Source organism: Chelon labrosus (genome assembly GCF_963514085.1).
Source record: "Chelon labrosus genome assembly, chromosome: 20".
NCBI lineage: Eukaryota > Metazoa > Chordata > Actinopteri > Mugiliformes > Mugilidae > Chelon > Chelon labrosus.
The window spans coordinates 8,519,806-8,543,495 of record NC_140353.1 but is presented as its reverse complement, the minus strand read 5'-3'; the positions used below and the strand labels follow the sequence as shown (position 1 = coordinate 8,543,495).

At 44.9% G+C, this 23,690-nt stretch overlaps 1 protein-coding gene across 1 annotated transcript in view; it reads right to left on the bottom strand.

The window, feature by feature from the left end:
• Window positions 1-12,567, bottom strand: part of myo10l1 (myosin X, like 1) — a gene marked incomplete at both ends in the record, with an annotated part of 30,785 nt that extends 18,218 nt beyond the window's left edge. The window contains 4 exons of the mRNA XM_084568507.1: window positions 256-414; window positions 10,238-10,336; window positions 10,803-10,818; window positions 12,551-12,567. Of these exons, the coding sequence (XP_084424633.1) occupies window positions 256-414; window positions 10,238-10,336; window positions 10,803-10,818; window positions 12,551-12,567 (291 nt within the window). The remainder of the gene's footprint in view (window positions 1-255; window positions 415-10,237; window positions 10,337-10,802; window positions 10,819-12,550) is intronic.
• Window positions 12,568-23,690: the final 11,123 nt, after the last annotated feature.

The window sequence follows — 23,690 nt, the reverse complement described above, 5'->3', positions numbered from 1 at the left end:
ACGAGAAATAAACACAAGTCAGTTTAGTTTGCTTTATGAGACTCTCTCATGTCTCCCTCTCTCGTCCTCCGGGGGAGGTCTGATAAGATGATTTGTGCCTCCTCCCTCTAAAAGCCTCAAAGATCACAGGAAACGGAGGTGGATTGGGGCTCATCAAGACGCCCACATAATGTACACTTTACATAATGGCCACACACGTGCGCGCTCACTCGCTCGCCCACACACGCACACTCGTGGCTGTCTGAAAGCACTTACATAGATGTTGTCCTTCTGGTAGCGCTGGTACAGGTTGTGCATGATGGCGGCCTCGTGCAGCTCGGCCAGCGCTGACATGTCCTCCACCCCGTCGATACTCGACTGGTGCATGGCGTACACCCGCTCCCTGGTAACCTCGGCCTGCTGCAAGTACAGCACCTGAGACACACAACGAGACGGACACAGACGGTCACTTATCAACACTTTAAGATGTTCACTGAGCTCCATGAGGTGCTGTGTACTGTAATGAAACGCATGTATGCATGTTTCCTGCTAAATACACTTATGGCTGTGGCTTTTTAATAATACTGAGAGAAAAAAAAAATGAAAACACAAGAGTGCTATTTGCATCTGGCAGCAATTGAGTGCATAACAATTTAGTGCAAAGTACAGTCAGTGCTCCTGGTGTGCAACATTTGCAGCCACAGAGGCTGAACAAGTGTTAATGAGTCACAACTCTTTCAGACACATCTCTAACCCAATTATGGCTCCAAAATTCACAACACATGATTACTGGGTTCGAATCCATGGGCCGACTGGGGCCTTTGGAGTTTGCATGTTCACCCCTGTGTCTGCATGGGTTCTCTCCGGGTTCTCCGGCTTCCTCCCACCGTCCAAAGACATGCTCATTAGGTTAATTGGTGATCCTAAATTGGCCGTATGTGAATGTGAACGGTTGTCTTTCTGTCTCTTTGTTGACAGACATGACAGCTGCTCCAGCAACCCCCGCGACCCTCCGCAGGACAAGAAGTTGTGAATGAATGAAGAAAAGTGGACCGAGAATTACAAGGCCCATTGCATCTTAACTGACTATTAGGATATTGTTCCTTATTTTATGACACAGTTAATCATGTGAGCGGTTCTTGTTCCTCTTCTTCTGTAATCACCACTTCTTGTCTTTACGAATCCTGTCACCACCTGCTCGTGGATGCCTGTAGCTTTGTTATTTCTGTAACTGCTTGGGGGTTTTACTCGCTCGTTGCCTTGCACGTTCTGCAGCCACTTGCTTTAAAAATTGCACATATGTTGCACCGTGACATTTTTCAAACATCATGCAGAGTCACCTTTGCACACACTTCGTCAGCTACCGGGTGTTACATTGACCAGAAGTAGGGCTGCAGGCCGCCACTGTTTTGGAAGTATAACTGGTTGTTTTATTTTGCAGATTCTAATAGTTAGATGTTTTTCTTTATGTCTCGTTTGTTCTTGCAAAGGCATTTGAAAGACTGGTTGGCTTTTTAAGAGCAGGTATAGCAGGATGATTCATGCTAACCTAAGCTAACCTGCCACTAGTGGTAGGTTCAAAATGTATTGGAACAACATTTGAGTGGCAACAGTCTATAAATGTGCATTTTAAATCGTGCTCAGAATTAAATATTCTCTGCAATCACTGAAACAAAGTGCTTTACTGATGCAATGCTCATGTTGGCATTGTGTGATCCAAATACTTTCGGAATAAGATATAACACTTGAATATCAGCTGGCAATGATCCCTGTACTGGATGATACAGGCATTGTGTTTAGAGAAAAGTCAGTGAGTCCACCCCAGATTAAAAAATAATTAAGTAAAACAGCTCCCAGCGTGACAAGGTCTTTCCATTTTTAGCGTGAAAAGGCTAATTGTGATGCAACATGACGAAAACCCACATGACGAGAATACAGAGCTTTATGGACCCTAATCTCAACCACGTCCTCCATAACCATGGCAACAGGAGAGCAGGGGACGAGGTGGGCGTGGAGCCCGGCCGTGGGAGGGGAAGGAAACGGAGCAGAGGAAGCGAGCGCGAGGACAGAAGCGCGTAGCCGATCTGATGGCGAAGGACCTGACATGTGAAAGCAGCTCGGTGTGTATCCAGGTCAGTCGCACGCATGCTACCACCACAATCTGTGTGTGTCTTTATTTTAAAAGGGCCCACGCCAAACACACGGAACGGGGAGGCAGTTGTCGCCCTGTTTCGACGTAAAGGTCGTTCATTCATTCAAGTGAAATCAACTAGTCCAAGAATAGAACCCACGGCCTTTACAACGCTGGATTGTTAATATGTCAGCTCTGTCTCACAGCCAGCCTCCACCCTGTGTGTGTGTGTCTGTGTGTGTGTGTTGGTGTAACAGATGTGATGGAAGTCTGTTGAGAGTGCCGGACGGGTGCGCTGCAGGCAATCAGACGTTCTGTTCTTAAATAAATCTATTTCACTCAGTGCACTGAGCTACTGCGTGCAGAAGAACCTCTCAGGGCAAAAACCTGAGTGGGGTATCATCCCCTGCCAGCTGTCTTCTACAACCGTGTTTGTGTCTGACGAAAGAAAGCTGCGCGCAATATGCTACAGTTTGTGCGTTCTCCTAAATGTCAGAGTATAGATGCTGATGAGCGTCTAACCCCGTGGAGTCACTAACCTTTCTCCACTCACTCAGCTGTGATGAAATGACCCAATTACCCCTCATCCTCCATTAGAGAGGCCATAACTCACGCGGGGTAACACGAGCAGCCAAAAGCTCAGCATCTTCACCTTGTCCACTTGACCCTCTGTCATCACTTTTCACGACAAAAACGGCGGTCAGTCGAGGCGCTGACGCATCGTTATCCGAGCACAGCTACACAAACGGTTACGTTTACATTATTTCCTCACCTCGACTGAAATATTTCCTGTCAGAGATTCAAACTTTACTCTTTGCACTAATAAAACGATCCAATCAGAATATACTATTTACCAGAAAGAGGTGCAAAGAATCTGCCTTTCTGTGTGGAGTTTCCATGTTCTCCCTGTGTCTGTGTGGGTTCTCTCCGGGTACTCCGGCTTCCTCCCACCGTCCAAAGACATACTCATTAGGTTAATTGGTGATTCTAAATTGGCCATAGGTGTGAGTGTGAGTGTGAATGGTTGTCTGTCTGTGTTAGCCCTGTGATAGACTGGAGACCTGTCTAGGGTGTACCCCACCTCTCGCCCGATGACAGCTGGGATAGGCTCCAGCAGACCCCGAGATCCCTCACAGGAACAAGCGGTTACAGAAGATGAATGAATGAATGAACGCATATTTTTTTTCCAACTGTGAGCGTAGACATGAGTTTCGCTCACTCTGGAGGGAAATAACGACGTTCAACCCCGTTCAGGAAGAAGCAGCCTCCGGCACTGCAGAAGCAACTAATCCACACAAGTAGTTGAGTTATTTCCTAGTATATACAGTCAATGGTTATTCAAAAAAGCAGCGGAAAAAATATCACAGGCTGGAGATGGGTGGGCAGGTCTGTCAGAGATTGTATTGGTGTTGTTTGGTGTGAATTTGCACAACACTGAATGCAGCAGTAGACAGATAAGTATTACAGCCTGGTTCAATGTCAGGAGTCTGTACTAGTTTTCACATGTCGGCACTGGTTACAGCATCAAATGAATTAAAAGCTGTCAATATTGTGCTGTCGACAATGGATTAACTATGAAAAACAGAAAAATACAGACATTTATCACCAACTTTCAGCTCACTGCTTCATTTCCTGGTCTCTAATTTCACTGTTTAAAGCAAAAGTAATCTCTACCAACCAATCACCTGCTCTTTACCAAACATACCAAGCAGACATTATCTGGTGAACATATACAGACGTGGGTTATTTTGCAGCTGAAGTGGCTGATATTCAATAGCTAATATTGGAGCCCGTAGCTCCAGAGCCGCATGTGAATGACGCTCATTCCGAATCTGGTCTAATTAACGCTGCTTCCTGCTACTCTCAGCCTTTGATGCCAAGGCGACAAATGTACATCTTCGGCTTTATTGGCGTCAGATGTATACACCAGACACGTGACATGCCTGTTAGTCGAGGCTTAGACATATTGACTGCGATACAGCCGGACTGCTCTGCATTCACGTGTCCGCGAGAACACAATAAAAGACCCGATCCTGTTAGCGTCGGATGAAGCTTCTCTCTCCACGCTTTCTTTTACTTTCCAAACCCCCTGTTAAATCAGTCCCTCTTGCACGCCTGCATGCCTTCATGTCTCAAACATCACTTCTCTATGTCTCTCATCTATCTTTCTCTTTGTATGTCGTCCCTCTTTCATCCCCCCACCCTTCCATTTGCATCTCTCTTCTCTTGATCGGCTCCTGTCGCCCACCCACTCTTCATTAATTAAGTCTCTCTCTGCATTTCCCACATTTCAGCCTCACACGACTTGTTTTTGTTCTTTCTCCCCTTTTTTTCCTCATACTCTTATAAAGTCTCTCACATAAAGTTTCTGGAAGATTACTTCAGATTTAAATTTTTTTACAGTACCTCTTTCAGATCTCTCTCTCTCTGTATGATTGATGTGCATGGACCACAGCCTCACTTAATGCCTAAATGATTCAATCTGCCGTTCAAAACAAATAAATGCCCGCTTCTCAAAGCCAGAGCTGTTTTCTGTTACGGCATAAAGACGTTAAAGAGCAAACGAAGCAGAGATGTTCGAGGGAAAGCTACTGGGGACAGCCCTTACGCAAACGATTCAGAGAGAGGAGACGCCACAAAGTGGGAAAGTATGTCAGTGACTGAAATAAAACGCAGCTGAAGTGGAAGAGGAGCTCGGCAAATGTCCTCGTCTCCCGTTGCCCTCTGGTGGGTTTTAACACACATTCTGTTCACGGATTCTCAAAGCACAAAATACGCAAGTGCACTCAAATGGGACCGCGTGCAGATGCAGATGTGCACAAGTCTGATGCTGAGAGAGTCTAAAACTGGATGCTTCTTATTCAATAATTCATTATTCGAGAGAGGAACGGAAGACAGAGACTGAATTAGTGGGAGAAAAACTGAAATTGGCAGAGATAATGTAGAAGTAGAGCACGGTAGTCAAATGTGATTCGTCTTCAGTCGCACGGACAATTGACAATAAATCCCATAAATGTCCATCTCTAAATACTTTGTGACTTTACTACACATAAGAAGAAGACACTTAATGTGGCCCTTTGGTACAAAGTCCGCCTCTTCTCTTTCATCGTTTTTGCAGCAAAGCCAGCGTGCTCCTAACCTGCTTTGCTCGAGATGTGAAGACACATGAACCGCGTGCAGCCTTTCTGTGAAGCTCTCCGGTGTCTGAAGCCGCTTTGCATGATTCAAGAGGAGAGAGCCAGGGGGGAGACGAGCCGCTTCATCTGACTTGACGTATTAGCCGCAGCCGGAGAGGGGAGAGCGGGTGAGAGAGATAAGGATGGAAGAGTCGGAGAGCGACAGAGCTGTAGGCACAGTGACCTATATATTTTGTTCACCGGCGCAAGATACACTATCGCACACTACTGTACGCACCTGCAGCGCCGCTCACTGACCTTGGATCTGATCCGTCAGACCTCAGAGTGTCTGTTTAGAACTGGGGGAATAAAGGTCTTTAGTGTAATCAGATCCTTCGCATCAGGGTGTATTGAGAGCAGCTGCAACCAGCAGTGTCAGGTGAGTGTCTTTACCAAAAAAACTCACTATGTTGAGGTGTTTAAAGGGAGACACAAACTTAATTTTTGTAATTACTCCCGGATTCCCGGCTGAATATCATTCCCGAAGTTATCGAGTTGCTTAGATGCAGGATGACACCAGTAAAATACACGTCAAAGGTAAAAAGCCATGATGTAAAACTCGGTCATCTATCATCTGTCACCCACTGACACCCACAGAGCCAAACTTAGCACAGACATGTGTTTCTAATGCCACCAAGTTTAGATTAAGAAATAAAGGTTAGCAACAACATTTAACTCTGTTTACATCGATTCTGCCTGACAGCACCGGCTTCGTCTGCACCAGAGTGAAAAACACATTCATCATCATCCTTTAAGATTTGGCACTCATCCCACCCCAAGGCAGTCGCTTCCTTCTTTTCCTCAGAGATACGGACACTGCAGAGAGACAGGGAAGTTGGGACGGACGACATCCTATCTACTGTAGGGAGATGTGTGTATACGCAAAGAAAGTGTTCAACCAGGGTTAAAAGTATGAAACTGCGAAGGCGAACGAGGGTCAGGAGACCACACCGCATCGGCTTTTGTTTCTGTGGTGCCGAGACTTTTCGTTAGACGCATTTGACAGAGTTTGTGTCACTTGAGTGAAGTCCAAGTGTGTAGTCGCTTAGTGCGTCTGCAAGGAGCAAAGCATCCCTGCAGCATGTTCTGTGCTCGCGTGAGCTCTCGCTGCAGCTTTCACGCTAGCTACTGAAATCCAGGTCACTCGGCGTACACCGTCCATAACTCATGGCAAACGTAACCTTTGTGTGCACATGAATGTTCCTATATGTGTGTGTGTGTGTGCTGTATAGTGGACCGAGCGTTTATAGTATAAAATTTGACATCTCACTTAGAACATATGTAAGGATGGTAACTATGACTTTATGCATGGCAACCAATCCAGGAACACCTTCATCAGTCACAGTCAGTGTCTAGTTTAGTATATTCATTAACTGTGTACTCTACAATGCAGTATATTCCTTCCATTTGTATCTACTATTTGCTGACCCGGTTTCACCACAGGCTCATTAAACTTTCATTTAATCTCATCTAACCTGTTAATTTTATCTTCACGGTCAGATAAAAAGGGGAAAAACCACAAAAATAAGAAGCTGAAATAAGTTTCCTGCCCAGTGTTTCTGCAGCTCTTGCACATTGATGTCTCCTTTTAGAGGCATGATGGACAAATGCAAAAAGGGAGGAGACCCCATGGAATACCAATACTAAGGTTTAGCGACACTTCCTGACCTATACATTGATCACTATACCGGCCAATAGCTTATACCAGATGTATCTATATCTGTATATTTAGCAAGAAGTGTGGTAGAGAAATGTATAAGATAGTTTTGAGATGATGCAGGAACAGCGGCTGGGTTTCTTTCCAGATGAAATCTGCGGCGGAAAATGAAATCAATTACTGTTTCCATCAACTCAAGAAGATCAAGAAGATCAAGATAAACATCAAACCATAAAAAAACTTTTACAACTTCAAAACTATGAAGTTTATAAGAAAGCATAAAGGGAGTAGGGCTGTGCAATACAGCCTGAAACTTAAATGTACCATTTTAATCACAGAGCCCACTGAGCAGACCATGAACAATGAGAGCCTAAGAGGAGAAAGGTCAGTCGAAGTTAAAGGACAAATTTATTTTCATTTAAAAAAAAACAAAAAAACATAAAAGATTGCCCTTAAACGCAATTTCTAATAAATAAACCAATTCCAGTTATTGCCATTTACAGTATGTTTATTTGTGTGCAGCATGTTGTGGGAAAGGTTAGTTTTGTCTAACATTATTTTTGCTCTCCCTAATCAAATCAGATCTTCACACAAAAATAATAAAAGGGCATATACTTAGGTGATTACACTACAGCGTATTTGTAGGTTTGAAGGCATATATAGCTTGCATGAAAGTACAGAATAATAAAAACGATAAGTTAAACGAACTTGGAGCTCAAATATTGCCAGAAAACTCACGGGTGAAACAGCAGCACAGACGTGTGTGTGACTGATGCAAAGAGGTGGATATACCTCTGGTAGCTCCTGATTTGATTTGAAGGCTTGTAGTTTTGCAGCTACAGCGTTTGTAACCGAGAATGGGTAATGTGGTGAACTGGGTCAGGCTCAGTAGATTACAGAACCACAGAGGCGCCAGGAAAGAGAATACATGAGGGAGAAACCCAAAGAACAAAAACATACTGTTTAGTCAGTCTCTTTGGCATCAGCGCTGGAGTCATTTTTAGCTGTTTTATTGTTTGGTATCAAAAATACTTCTGAGATTCACCTGGCTCTCCGCATTCATTGGAATTAAAACCCTTAAAAGGAGAATGGGGGAGACTGAGCAGCAGGGACGGGGGGGGGGGGGTTGCAACAGTTCGCATGGGTCAGATCCTGTCGTAACAGGGCATATCACCCCGATCCTGCTGGTTCTCTATCAAATATTCACCACCGCCTGCAGAGCCAACATTTAAACACCAGCAGCGAGCCGAGAGGGAGGGACAGCGAGCCGGATGGGGGTTGGGGAGGTTAAGGACGTTCGTAATCCAGAGCAAAGAGAACGCCTGCTTTTATAACCAGCCCTCTGTTTCGACAAAAACATGAATTACTTGTCAATCTATGAAGGAGCGCGTAGATGTTCTTTAGGGGTATAAAGGGAGGATTGTGACTTTTGAATTCAGGGCTATTATTAGCTCTGACTTTAAATGCTGCCAACTGGAGCGCATGTGTGTGCCAAACGCATCAGCCATCAAAAAAAAAAAGAAACATTAAATCCAAAGAGCTAATGTGTGCATGTCCTTGCTCTAAAACAGATTAGATGAACACTCACACACATACTTATAATGAGATTTAAACATTCAGCAATGGTTCGGGCTCGGTTTCGTTATTTAGAACGACTACTAGCATCCCTGTCTTTACATCTGACACCCTAACAAGCATGTGTGTGTGTGCTGCCACGATGCTGCCTCTCTAATCTAGCTCTCCTCTGAAGGCAGAATGTGTGTCAGTGATGAATTTTGAATATGTATGAGAAGGAAGAAGAGGATGAGGAGGAGGAGGAGGAGGAGGAGGAGGAGGAGGAGGAGGAAGGAAGGAACTGGGGCGAGAAAATGGAACATCATGACCAGGAGTTTCTATTGATCCGCACAGGAGAGGATGAACCTGCACAGCTGCCTCACCTTTATGCTGACCTTTACGTGAATGTGAAATCACAGAGCGGACGGCGCATCGCGTGCAACTATTCTCCTATCTGGTTTAAATTAATTTGTTGAACGCAGTGTTTGCAGGGTACCAAGTCGAGCTAATCTCAAAATTGAGGGGACGCAATTGAGGCGACGACCGTCGGGAGAGGCCGATACAGCTCCCCAAACGTTTACTGCAGGGAAACACCGTCCGCCTTTTCTACCACTAAATTTACCACCATGCACCAAATTCCAACGACCTTGGAGTGCTGTGAGGGCCAGAAGAGCCAGCTTGGTCCGTACACTAGCGATATTTTAATGTTCTGCTTGTTTTCACTTACAAAACATTTGGGACGGGAGATACACAAGAGGGTTACTGAGGCAACCAGAGCCTGGAGTTTCCACTAGGGACCAAGTGTCGGCTGCAAAGTGACGGGCAATGAGAGAATCACTTTATTGATTTCATCATGTTGCGCACCCGATGCCTGGGGCTTTAGGATGCTGGCCAACAGTAACATTCCCAAATCAAGCAGGTTTGTTCTTCCAGCTTCAATAAACAGCTGCATCTCTTTTGTTTCTCCAAATACTCAAATAAACCTTAATCTTCCCCTTCACGTGAAAACAGGCAACACAGTTAGAGCAAATTAACTTAAGCTACTACACCTTACAACAATGGTGGGCTGTCAGGGTGCTGGCCTAAACTTTATGGCTTGTCTTTCTGCTTCTGGCTTTGCATTAGAGCTTTTATCCAATCATATTTCAGCCACAATGTGTTGCCGGAGTCAAAGAAATCTGCCTGAGCCTTGACTATTAAAACTGCAGGAGAACTGCCTTCTCTGTGGCCTACGGTAGCGTCAGCGTCTTTGTGTCCTCTGACTGGAGGGACAAAACCAAGCTAGAGGTTCGTGTTCATCTGTTGTGAGATGCACAAGCAAATCGTCCCCGTTAACGGTTTGACAGCTATTTTTTGAACCCATGATGGCGTACGGAGGAGAGGCTATCGATTTGATTACGGATCTTCTTAGAAAGACATTTTCACGGTGGACTTTGAAGGAAAAGTTTTATGTTGTGAGGAAAGGCCACCCAACCCCAGAGCTAGCTAGCTAGCCTGACATAGCCGGGTAAGCCCACCTGAGGGAAGCAACTATGAGCGCTACGAGGAGAACTCTAAATTGTTTCTCAAGTTCTGGTGAGTAAAATGTGTGTCAAACATTTTATTCGATCGACATTGATGCTTCTGCTGGATTTGACGTATGTGGTGCTGGTGCGCAGCTACAGCGCAGCGGTGGGTGAGAGGAGACATTTAAAACATCAGAAAAGCACTTTATGAATACACGCTGTCTGTATTTCTTACCTGTCCATAGTCAGTGGTGAGCACAAGGGTTCCATCTCCACAGGAGTTGACGGTGGCAGGAACCAGCTGCTCCTTCTCCCTGACCCAAACACGGGCCCCCTGGATCACGGAAACACACACACACACATGCAGAGGTTAAGCAGTGATCCCAGCTCAAATAAGAAAGGTATGTTTGGTAATGTAAAGCAATGAACCCTATGATGAACAGCGTGGAGGTCTTCATCTCCGGCCAGAGGCAATCAACTTGGAAGCCTCAGCAGGTTTGATTTTTGGAAATTTTATCTTTCAGCGTTTACTCCCCTTTAAAAATTAAACATAATGCCGTCTTAGCAGCCATTTAACTACCCCAAATAGTGGACTTTATCTTGTGATAACTGTACATAAAATGATTGCACGGTTGCAGACAGATGTCGCAGATGTGCAAAATGGAAGACTGTAAAAGCCGTAACATCTGGACTTTCTACCGAGGTTAGCAACAGCGTGTGTGTGTCCTCGGGGTAACAGGAAGTGTGCTCTTCGCAGACTTTCCTACACAGACAAAGCCCTCTTTCAAGCAGCCACTGACCTCTGACCTCAAGCCCCTAAAAAGAGGGTACAGCATAACAGAGGAATGAGAGAAATGGAGACAAAAAAGGAAACAAGCGGAGGCAGAGCAAATGAGGCAGATGAAGTTCCGGCTACATGCGCCACATGGCCACCGGTAGAGTTCAGCGTGATGCGTCAAAACAACCTCGAGAATATGACAAAGTGGCATCACAACGTAAATCATGTCAGAAGATGATAAATAGTAAATATTGATCAGAATAACAATGAATTAAGTTCTGTCAGTCGTTGCACATCGGTCAGATAGTTTCGCATTTAGATTATGGGTCAAATCAAACAGGAATGGTGTCCAGAGGGGATAGCAATTGATTCTTAAATGCAGCACACAAAGTCACCGCGCAGAGAATTTTAACAGTCAGTCAACATTTAATAGCCCAGCCAATTAATAGATCATGAAGATAATTGTGGGTATTTATCGATTTACATTTATAGTTTGTTTTTTTATATATACGGTAAATTGGCGTTTCTTTTGTTTCTGATTTTTAAATAATAAAAGAGACAGAGAAAAGTGTCTTGGCACAAACCCTCCAGTCGAGGGTTAAGTCCAGAAAAGGCTCCACCAGATGTGTGCGTCTGAATGAAGTGAGCAGCAGAGGAGCGGTGGAAACGAACTGATTTACCAACGTCCTGAAGCGTTTCCACCACAACCTTTATCCCTTTCATTTTCCTCTCCCGCTCACTCTCTCTCTCTCTGTTTTTGGGGGTGGCTCTTTCTGTCTTTTTCTCCAATCTACCCACATGATGATATCAGAAAAAGACAAAAATGCCTCAGACTATGGAGTCAGTCAGGCAGAAATCACCCCCACACACACATACTGTCTGCTATATATACACACAAATGGGTAGCTGAAGGTAAGGCTTACGGGGGGGAAATGTCTGAATGCACTTTTTTTTTTTCATCAGTGCATGCTTTTTTCCAAACATAAACCCCCCGTAGCTCATCCTTTGCATCCTAACCCTCTCCATCACTGCTGCTTCTCCCTCTCTTGTTTGCTCACCAGCAACTCTCTCTATATAGCCCCCTCTTCCCTCCTCTAGTCCCGACCTCCAGCTCATCAGCCTGTCAGATTCCAGCACACTAGGCCGTTATATTGACCCGGTGACCTCCCTTGCCCCGTGGCTCTATGCTTACAGTTCACCAGATTTCACCACAGCCTGCATTTAACCAATAAACCGACCTCTGAACCTACTTTTTTATCATCAGCCCTGGAGTGCACTCGTTGTACACGCATATAAGCATTTTTTATTTCACAACTCATATCATTCACCACAAATTTAATGTATGTCCCCGCTTTCTGTCTCTCTCCTTAAGTAAATTGGTCTGTAGTCCCAGGATCGATACAGTATCTCAAGAGCAAATGCAGGCGAAGGGGAGAGGGAGGGTTATAAATCACCTGCCAGCATTACAACCTACACTCACCAACACCCTCATTCTCCCCTCCTCCTCCTTTTTGTGTCCTCCTCCCCTCCCCCCATCTATTAGTGGCCCAGACAGACAGGAATGGCCATGCATGACAACAAACTCCAACCCTTTCGGCGCACTAACATCTATCTCACGCTCTCTCCTTCTCTGATTCTCTGCTTCCATGAAACCCAATCCGGACGGCAGTCAAACACGGGCCTCCGGCTCCGTCCATCACCTTTTCGTCAAGCTCCATTAAACCTCAAACAGCCTCACTTGTCGCTTTGGCCTCAAACATGACCCCTGACCTCAAGTCTCGGACCATGATCTCGGGGAGCTGAAAACATCCACCCAAAACATCCGACACAAGAAACACCATCTGAGGAATTTCATTGTGCAGGACGGGAATAATTAACTGGTGTTACAGATAGAACAGCTAGTATGAGCTATGCATTGTGATGATAGGGATAGTGTGGTTTTGGTTGGAGGCTATAAAGAAAATGCCAATACACTTGTTTCTGGGTAGATCTGAAACCGTAATGTTGTAGAATGATGCCTCTCAAAGGCACAAAAAGACACTTTTTGTGACATCTACTACACTGATTCTTATTCTGTTTGGATTAGTAATACTCAGGTTGGCAGGAAACACAAACAATAACAGTTTAAAACCAAGAAATAATCAAATTTGCATTGTCTGCTGATTTTCTTCCAACAAATCCAATGTCTGCGGTAGTCATCCTGCAAATCTTGGTCATCAAACATCCGTAATCTGTTTTCAAGTATTGTCAGATTCACAGAAGGGAAGCTAAAAACAGCAAAACTTTATAAGCTGAGTACCATTTTAATTAAATCTCTAAACTGCATGTTCTCCCTGTGTTCTCTCCGGGTACTCCGGCTCCCTCCCACCGTCCAAAGACATGCTCATTAGGTTAATTGGTGATTCTAAATTGGCCGTAGGTGTGAGTGTGAGTGTGAATGGTTGTCTGTCTCTCTGTGTTAGCCCTGCGAAAGACTGGCGACATGTCCAGGGTGTACTGGGATAGCTGGGATAGGCTCCAGCAGACCCCTCGACCCTTCACAGGAACAAGCGGTTACAGAAGATGAATGAATGAATGTCTCTAAACTATATAGCTGCTAATTCAAACTGCTTCCTCCATGTAGGCCAAGGGCTCGTTGCAGAGCTAAAACCAGCAGGGCTGATTAAACCAAGAAGAAGAACTGGAAGAACTCATAATAAAATCCCGACCATCTATTAATCTTTCATTACTGAATACACAAAAGGGAGCACCCCCAGAGCGTTCGAGCCAGACACATGAACAGCCGTGCACACGTGAGATAAAGGCCTCGTTTCTGCTCCGGCGATTACAGTACATGGCCGCCTTTGCCATTTCTTTGAGATTGAGAACCTCAACGCAAACATACAACATACATCTTAGGAGTCTACAACATTTGTAGTCGCTCTCTGAATTTGTACACAGAGATCATAGTTTGGAGCTAAATGCAAATGGAGGCAAGCTAACATCCTCACATTGGCGACGCTAGATACTGAGTTCAGTCTGGACTGAAGTGGTGAACAAACTGACCAACGCTGCCATGACTGCTGCTACACACACACACACTGTGTCTAAAATTAATAGCCAAAGGAGAAATAAAAGAGGTATGGGTCAGGCTTGAATCACCAAAGGACAAAAGGAGGGAAGAGGCATATCTGGCACCCCAGCTTTGATCGACTCACTGACAACAGAGACGATGAGACAGAAAGGACAGAGGAACAAGGGAAACCAGGGACGATGGAGCTGATACCAGAAAACACACAAAACTGTGAAAAGGGAAGCCAAAGGTTAAAAGTAGAGGAGGTTGAAAAAGACACAGATTGACAGAAACGAGACGCAAATTAATAAATGATGACGGAAGCAGCTGACCAGTCGGCAGCTAATGGAGGAAAACTAAAGAGCAGCATGGAGGTGAGAGAACACACAGAGTGATCTCTGGAGACTAAAGGTCAGAGGTGGATATAGGAGATGAGTCTGAATGTGTGTGACTTGTCAAGCTGCCTTATCAAACTCATTAACTCCACTACAGCGTTAAAAGCAGCACATACAGTTGCCTTTTCTGCTTTATTTCTCAGTCAGAGAAAAGATAATGCCGTACTACACCATGTTTGCAGGACATTCTTTTGGGAGAAGCCCAATCCTCCACCTCCACACAACTTCTGCTGTCTTTATAATGACGTTTGATAGATGATTTGTTTGATTGTTGGATGGTTGGATGTCTCTGGAAATCACCGCCCACAGTACCTTCCTGACACTAGTCTTGGGTGTAGAGCTGCGTCAACAATTTCTGTAAGTTTAACTCATACTAGTTGAGATTCGTAACCACTTAGTGCCACTTGAACACTGTGTGCAGGCAAGAAGCTCAGCTCTCTGTTGCCCTCGTCTTTATTTTTTAAATACACAAATATGCCTGGCACTTTTTATGTGAACATAAATTGTGCACCATAATCTTCATACAGTATTTAATGATTTTCATGTCTCGTCCGTCAAACGCCACCTTCTTATTATTTTGGCTCCAAATCAGACAGCCTGTGCAAACTAACATCATTTGACCTTTATGACAATTTCAAACTAATCACAGAAGTGTGAACAGTTTGCATGAGGTAGAAAAAGCAGCACCAAATCCTAAAGGCTCATTTAAAGTAGTGCGCGGGACATAGACGGCGTAACCTGCACACGTAGCCGATGCCTGTGCGAGCCATTTATACTTGTGCGCTCGTCGGTCTGGCTCCACCCAAACGCTTGTCAGGGCTGTGACTTTTTTGCCAGTTGGGTTAATTTTTGTTTCTGCTTCACTTTCAACAATGGCGACTGAAACTTTCGCAGAGACTTTCAAAGACGAGTCATGCAAATGTTTGCATCTCCGAACCTCCTAAGTTAACCTTTCCTCGATGTGTTCTATCTTCATTGATGCAAAACAATCAATCCGAAAACTGCGGCAATGGAGAAGAGGCTGGAAATACTAAAGCGGAAACACGCTACTACCAAGTGGACCAATCACAGCTCTTGCGGTCTGCATCGCCGAGGCACGTAGTTACATTTCTGGAGAGGTGCACGTCAGCCATGGCGTTAGCCATAGCTACGGCGTCAATTTGACGCAGAAGCTTATACCGTCTATTAGTGAGGCAGTGAACTACAGTAATACAGACCACATGGACTAAATTATTGAGTTTTCTTGAGCAACATCACTCAAATCTCTGTTGCATCTCTGCAGTTAAATTGCTGTCATAACTTTTCAGTGCCAGAATCCTATCAATTGCAGCTGCTCTCTGTAATGTCAAACTTTCCCTTTTGGAGTGACAGCCCAGTTAGAAGCATTGCCTTTCAGTGACTTAGTGGTTACATATCTGATAAATCTGTGCGTGAACTGGAGGAGCTTCTCGCTGTTCCCTCTTTTCCTAACGTGACCGCGTTAAAGAGCTCTCGTCCATCCCCTCCAGTGCAGCTCAGCCTGTGTCAGAGACCAAAACTGTGTCAGTAATATTCCATTAAAGGTGATAATACAATCAGGGCAGCGACGGGGCTTTCAGCAGATTAGGGCAGCTGGAAGGAAAGCGACAACATGTGTTTGTACATGTGTGTGTGTGTGTGTGTGGATGGGTGGATGGGTGTCACCTGCCAGAATACAAGGCACATCTGCCGCTGAAAGAGATTACTGTTAAAATTTAACACAGCAGGTATAAAAACATCCGGCTGCGAATAGAAACACACTTAGTCACAAGTGAATACAACAGGTTATTTTATCCTCAGGCCAGTTTTATAGTAGGTAGAGGTTTGAAGAATCCAAAGATATAATTGCAATCACTTGGATGTCTGTCCCAGAAAGTGTTACGATTAGTTTTTGCTTCAATTAACTCCAAAATGACTCCTTCCCAGAGCTTTTTCAGCAAAATGCCTCGTCCTTCCTATTCTTGTGAGAGGACATTTGACTAATCTGACACACAATCCCACACACACACAGCGAGAAACTATTAGGTCAAAGCTCTCTCCCACAGCTACTGTGCTGCAGATACAGAAGTGCCATGAGTTTTAAGCACATAAGTGAACCGTGTTCCCTGTTTTCCGGCTTTACTGCTATTATGGAATATCTGAGGCGTTGGGCAGATGACCTCTTAACCTGCACTAAATTTCAAAACAAACACATGGACGATTTATCTAAAGTAAACCAGATCAGGGGCTTCTGCTAAATTGCCAAGCAGCGGATAGAAGCAGCTGTTGATGGTATTTTGTGTGCACGCCACGTGTGTGTGTGTGTGCAAGTGTGTGTTTGTACAGTGCAAATCCTCTTTGAGGAGTCTGCTAATTATCACATTCTCTCTCATCTTGGATTAAACTACAGCCGCACGCCCCCCACCCCCACCTTTCCCACCGCCCTGGCAACAAAACTCCACGGCAACAGTGTGGAAACAGGGCACCATGGAAACAGCCTTTCTCCTCTGAGCATTAGCGGATGCTGGGAGTTGCAGTTCACGTGTAGAGGATTGTGGGATATGAAGTACTGTTTTAATTTAAACTTAATGTAGTTGTGTTTTTGGACTGCATGTTCCACAAAGTAATAGTCAGCTTGATAAAAATTCACACTGTTACACATCCAATTGTGACGTTTTATCATCTTGTGCGTTTTCTATCGTATAGCCCCACTTCCTTCACAGTGGGATTATGGGAGATGCTGTTTTATTCACACGCCGTAAAATAGCCTTAATGTGATTTGACTGAGGCAGAGCCGTGGTCTCACGCCTACACATGCAGAACAAGCAGGAGAGTACACCACAAAAAGAGAAGGAAGAGACGGGAAAGAGAAGACGAAAAGAGAGCTGCCAGAAAAGGGGGAGGGAGCGGTTGGTTGAGCGAGGTGGAGACGCACCAAGAGACAGTGGCCGCAGGGAAAGCGAGACCATCAGAGAGAAGGGAAAAGAGGAGAGAGAGCGAGAGAGAGTGAGGGAGATGAACGCAAAGCTGATGCAGCTCCTGAGCAGAACAAATGTGTTTGGAGCTGCTGAATATAGGTCACACATCTCCAGCGACTGTTTGCTTGCCTCCGATGAAGCAGCTTCCTGCAGTGTGCCTACAGATTCATGCATAATGTGGACGACAATGCACGGACGCAGGTTCTGCTAATTTTAAAAAGAGCTTTAAATCCGATGCACAAAAGAAAGCACAAAATTCTCACTGCAGTTTCAAGCAGGCTAACATTAGCTGCAAAGCTGCAAAACAAAATCACACGGCAGCTGCTTTGCATGCGCTGCCCTGAACGTTTCGCAGCTTCTATGCAAGCAACCATACAGAATGCATCCACTTGATTAATATTTTACTGCAGAGCGAGTTCTTTGCATGAACAATCAACCTCAGTGTGTGAAAGCTTTCAGTGCTATATAACTTTGCGTTTGACACACTATATTGGACACTCAGCAAACTACAGGATAGTAAATAAAGATTTATTGCACAGGACTGTGTCGATATAAACGGGCAGCTATGACACCACGGATGTCCTTTCCACATTTACACTTGTCTGTCTCTTGGTTCATCGGTTCATAGCGGCTGTGCACCTGCAGTCCAGCCCAAACATATTGCCTCTGAGCTTGTATTTTCACAAATGACCTAACATTGTCAGAAGTCTTAGTATAACAGGATATTTCCCACTAAATAGTCTTTATGAGCGGATTCCCTTCTTAAAGCTACAGTGCAGAACTTCTGTCTGGCAGTGAAAGAAACTGACACATGCTCACAATCAGTCTAGATTTTTCTTGTGACTGCATAGTTTAATTTTTTATCTGGAGCATTAAAACGTTTTCTTGAGTTCTCAGGCTCAGTTCGTCGAACCAAGGTTACATCCATAACTTTTGCTCCTCTGCCACATGCACGCTCCAAGTTTCTTGCTCCCCTCCTCAGCTCTGGCAAACAATCCTTGATGGTGCGCCAGTGTAGGAACAACACCACAAATACCAGATTTGAAATTCTGGCACGCTGCAAAATGCAGAAATGCTTGGTACTAAACTCATTTGGCAAAGGCTTGAATGCAATAGACGTGCAACAATATGAAATAATCCTGCTCTATAGCTTTAACTGTTGATGATGTGACTACATTTAGTAAACAACTTGTTTGAAACTAGTGGTGACATCAATACCTTAACCCAGTTCTGGTTCAAACGATATTGGCACTAAATCTATCAATAGCTATTTAACTTTTTCTTCAAATGCTGTTACATTTGATTGCAATGTGATTGAAGAGATGACAGATATGAGTTTCTTCTCTCCAAATTTGAGTGCATGCATGTGTGACCCAGTTCAGGAAATTGAAGCCAGGATCACACTGACACAGTCCTTCCACGAGCATCCTAAAACTTCACATGTTGTTGTTCAGCTAGCAGAACCAAAACAACATAGATTTGAGTGAGTATTTGGAGCATGTAATAATCACTACATTCTCCCCTACTAACCAACCCGGTTTGAATATGCAAGGATTATACAGCAGCCTAATGCCACCTGACATTTCGTGCTTGGCTGGCCGGCCAGCTATCACGTTTTCTGCCTGGGTTGAGGGAGAAACAGAGAGAGAGGTCAGCTGTTTTTCGGGTTTTAAGGGATAGAGCGACAAACGGCGGAATATAGGGATGTGAGATTGAGTGATGGGGTGATGAAAGCAGCAGAGGATTGAAACTAAGTGGATGTTGGACGGACACCTCTCAGGAGGATTGATTGCTCAGCACCCCGCTGCATGAAGTCATGTTTCTGAGCATCAAGTATGCAGCTTGTGCAGGACTGCAGGCCCCCGAACATCATAACTCAATAAGTCACTCCATTTGCAGACCTCACATGGGCTTTCAGAGTCTGCAACCCCGTGTGTGGGGATGCAGGTCTGGTTATTTGGTGAATCAATATGATCAATATATTACAGAGTGATGGGAAATGGTGCAGCAGACGTGGTTTGCTGTGGCTGCATGGTGATCAAACTGCATGGTTATCTTGCTCATGTCATGTACTTGTTTCACTCGGTTTGAATATAATCGCTGGAAATGAAAGGCAGCAGGGATCTCTGATGCTCTGATGCCCACGCACATACCCACACAACCACTCACACACACACACACTAATAAATGGAATGACATCACTGCCAATGTGAGAGGCATTTAAACCCATATCAGATTAACTTAAGATGGGGGGGCGGGTGGGGGTAAGTAGCTTGGAGAGGATGGATGCTGGCAGCAGTGGTCAAGACGGCGTTTTGCTAGATTTGTGTTGGCCCGTGCCACTAAATTGGGTGTGAGGAACAAAACCCAAAAGAAGGGAGGGATGATAAGAGACTGCAGCTCCTTAGTGGGTGTGAAATTGTAGAATGAAGACCCTACAAATATGAGAGAGAAAATGTTCACCACTGTGAATCAGATTTGGTCAAAATGAAACAGATTTATGCTGAAGATTAAAGCCCAACAGGCAGCAGGACGTGGTGGCTGAGCTATCAACAGCTGATTTGCCAAATATTCAATTACAGCACCAGCTGTTAATTTATCTCCCTCCTGCTTCACCTATTCCATCTTCACCCTCAGCTATCCTTCATACCGCTCCCCCCTTCTCCCTCCTCCATCGCCCTCCTGTGGGCTACCGGCCCATACCCACCCATGGATCCCGTCTCCATCCCATTCGCAGCGCAGTAAAAAAAAAAAAAAAAAAAAATAGCACAGAAGGGGTCTCTTCACGGCACTATGGTGTGGGAGGGCTGTCGCTAAAGGCCAACACGGTCCATCCTCCCTCAGCAGATTGGCTTTAATCCGAGAGTCAGCCTTATGGATGCAAAAGCCCGTGTCAGCTCTCGTTTGGCCAGTTTTTCTGCGGCTCTGCTCTGAATTAATTCACCCAGCCGGCAGCCAGGCCCAGATGCTCTGCAGTGATAATGAAATTAACGCGGTGTTTCATTTACAAATGCATGCATGTATAAGATTAGGCCTGGGACTGGTCGACGGGAGCAAAGCAACACCTGCCGTAACCACTATCGACGTGAATCGAAATGAAAACCCGTAGAGGCATGTTGCAGCGAGCTATAAACACGCACCAGTGGAAATGCATGCTCCATCATCCCGCGAACGCTTAATCTGTCATTAATGTTCAGCTCGATAAAAGTGACACACATTCTCGGTGGCTTACCTCCGTGAAAAACGCCTCCATCCTGCCTACTCCTCCCAGACGACGCGCGCCCGGCCCGGCAGAGCGCAGACACCGGCACCGGTCTCGGGTGCGCAAATCTCACCGATGCAAGGGCGAGCGTGCTTGCCAAGATGGGGGAAAGGTAACGTTGCCTCCGTGTTCGTGTTTCCCATTCAACGAGCGTTTATTTTCATCCCCGGAATGACTCAAATTGCTCTTACACACACACACTTGCACCTCAGCAGCGTCCGGGCTGTATGCGCAAAGAAAAACACATGAGAGAGAAATCCAAGGAGGGTGTGATGAAAAATTAAAAATGTCCACGCGAGGGATCCGTCGGATGTAGAGTCCCGGTTTTCCAGGTCTGCCTCGTTTCAGTGTATATATATATGTGTGTGTATGTGCATGAATGTGTGTGTGGATACGTGTGTGCATGTGTATGAGGCTGTGAGTATCGTGCGTGGGGTTGTCAGAGGACCAGTCCGGGGGCAGAATGAGTTTGACGCTGCCCACCGCACATACCGACGGGGCGGTGCAGACAGAGCCTCTCCTCCAATACAAGGCACACACACACACACACACACACATTAAGCTCAGATGTAGATCACACAGACGTGGGGGCAAACCATAAAAACTATCCAAAACGTTTTGGTCAAGGTGGACAAACATCTGGATCAACCACAAAAACAAGAAGTTCTTCTGAAGGATCCATCTAAGAATTACATACAAGCTGGTTGCTGACTGCCAAAACTATAGATGAAAGATCCACGGTCCCTCTTGGCCCAATTACAGGTGTTGATCTTGGAGTGAACTAGATTGTCAGCAGCTCCATAAGCGTTCATACAGCAATGATCTCTTGCAAACTGGTGTAAAAGACAAAACAAAGAAAGAAAAAGACTGTTGGGGGATTCGTCCTCTGGTCTGACATCTTGTCCTGCCCCACTGCTCCAGATGCAGAGCAGCGCTTTTAAGAATTTATGGATCGCACTTTTGGAATAAGTTGGAATTACAGTATGTACCAATGCACTGTGAGCCATTTACATGCTATTTATTGGTGCTTCCTGTGTCGATTTCCTTTAAGATTCCTCCTCGTTCTTGACCTCTGATCTTTTGATATTAACTTGTAAGAAAACTGAAACAGAAATCCTCCTAACGCTCATTGAAACTATGTCTAAATCAGTAATTGAAAACAACTGTCTGTCAGTGGTGTTAATTCTAAGGCTTCTCAAGTGTGAGAGGGGAAGAGTTAATACGTACGATTTCTCTAAAAGAAAAGAAAAGCATCTTCTTTATTGCATAGGAAGAGGTTTGGTTACACGGTCAGTCAGTCCACCCCCCGCAGGCTGAAAAATGATATCTCACCACACACACCATGCACAACAGAGCAGCGAGCGAAAACACCCCAAAAATCAGAAAGAATAACGCATCGCGTCCCCAAAGACAACAGTTTGTCCAGCTGAGGTGGAAATAGATTGACAGCTGGTTCATGCGATGTGGTTTTATTCTTCCTTTCAGACGACGTGGCTGCAGGGGCCAGGTGCAGCCATCAGGAGCCCAGCAGGCGAGAGGAGGCCTCTCTCTGGGGTAAAGTATTGTGGAGCTCAGCTTGTTCCCTCTGGAGCCCTGGAGGTAGAGGGGAGGAGGTGGGGCCTTCTGCACGCACGCTTGGAAGTATTATTTCGCCGTGCCCTCCATCTTCATCAGGGAGACAGTTTAAGAACTAGACCCAACAACGGGGGCCCCGTGTCTGTACGGGTACGCACGCATATGTGCACTCAGGAAATGAGACCTGATCCTCACAGTCCTTAATATGAACTGGCCTTTGGGGGGGAAAAGGAAACTTGTGTTTTGAACCTGCGTGCAGCGTTCAGAAACATTGTCTAGACGCTGAAACCAGTATGATAACCACCGAGATGCTTCATAAACTACAAGGCAAGATGATGTTAATGCAGATAATAAGTGAGGAGATTTTGTTTATTGTGGTTTTCTAAAAGTAGCTATTGTCTTTATAATAGATTAAAGCTGTGTCCATCCGCACCCAAAAAGCACAACGTTCAGAAATCCTCATTAACACAGACTGAAAGAGAGATAAAAGCGTATTAAACCAACATGTAAACATGCCAGGACGGAATTGATTAACATCTGTGAAACTCCTGAATTCTCAAGAGACGCTTTGGTGTATTGCGGTGATGCATTCGGGTGCCGTGACCAGTTTGTTGACACAGGACTAACAGAGGTTACAGCTCTCCCAGTCTGATTAGGTGTCCCGGGGCAGTGCACACAAATTATAACGGACTCTCAGATTACCTCCACTGTTTTCTTTTTAAAGTTTAATGAATCACGGCTCTGGAGGACACTAATATGATTTACTGTTTTGTGAGAAAAGAGATTCATATTCTGCCTGTATCTGAACGGGTAATGCATTTATCGTGTGTAATATTTGAGATATACGGCACACAAATAACAAAATTCTCTGTGCACATATGAGCTAACCTGTAACTGAGGATATTTCTAAGCGTTGCCTTTACGCCTAATGATTGGGGTTTGTCACACTAGGATAGTTTGGATATGCTAATCTGAGCTGAGTCGAGACAAATCAATCAATCGTCAAAACTTTTAATAATCAAATGTGATTTAACGACCAACTAAGATAATAGGGTTTACCGCTTTCTCATTTTCTATAAAAGTAAACTCAGCATCTTGGTTTTGGATTGCAAGGCATCACCTTGAGACTTTGTGATATTACTTAATCAACATTACATTTATTTATAAATTTGCCTTGAAATGATCTGAATGTATTTTGATTTAGGTTCTCATGGAAGTCAATAGCCTGAATAGTCAATAGTCAAAAGCAACAGCTACAAATTTGCACAGAGAAATCCCTGGAGTGGAAAGGCCTGGGGGTGTGGGGGGGTCCTCTGCTGTCCATGATTACATCGACCCACCAGACATCTCCTCTAATGTGCACACGGGTACAGGAACAAACACACACACACACTGAAATTCACAGACATCAGAAAGCCTGGGCTATTAAATTCTTATTACCATGACAACGTGGGGACTGAGTGACCCCCAACGAGAGTGAATTGTGGGATAGATTTTGTTCCCGGCGGGTCGGGAGCAGAACTCTGCTTACTCATCTGACCAAGCAGCTCTCTGTCTCTCTTTCTCCTTGACGTCCCCTTCTCCTCTTACTGTTGCACTGAATATGTGTGCGTGGCGGTAGGTGTGGTGGACAGGTCATCAATAGGTCCTG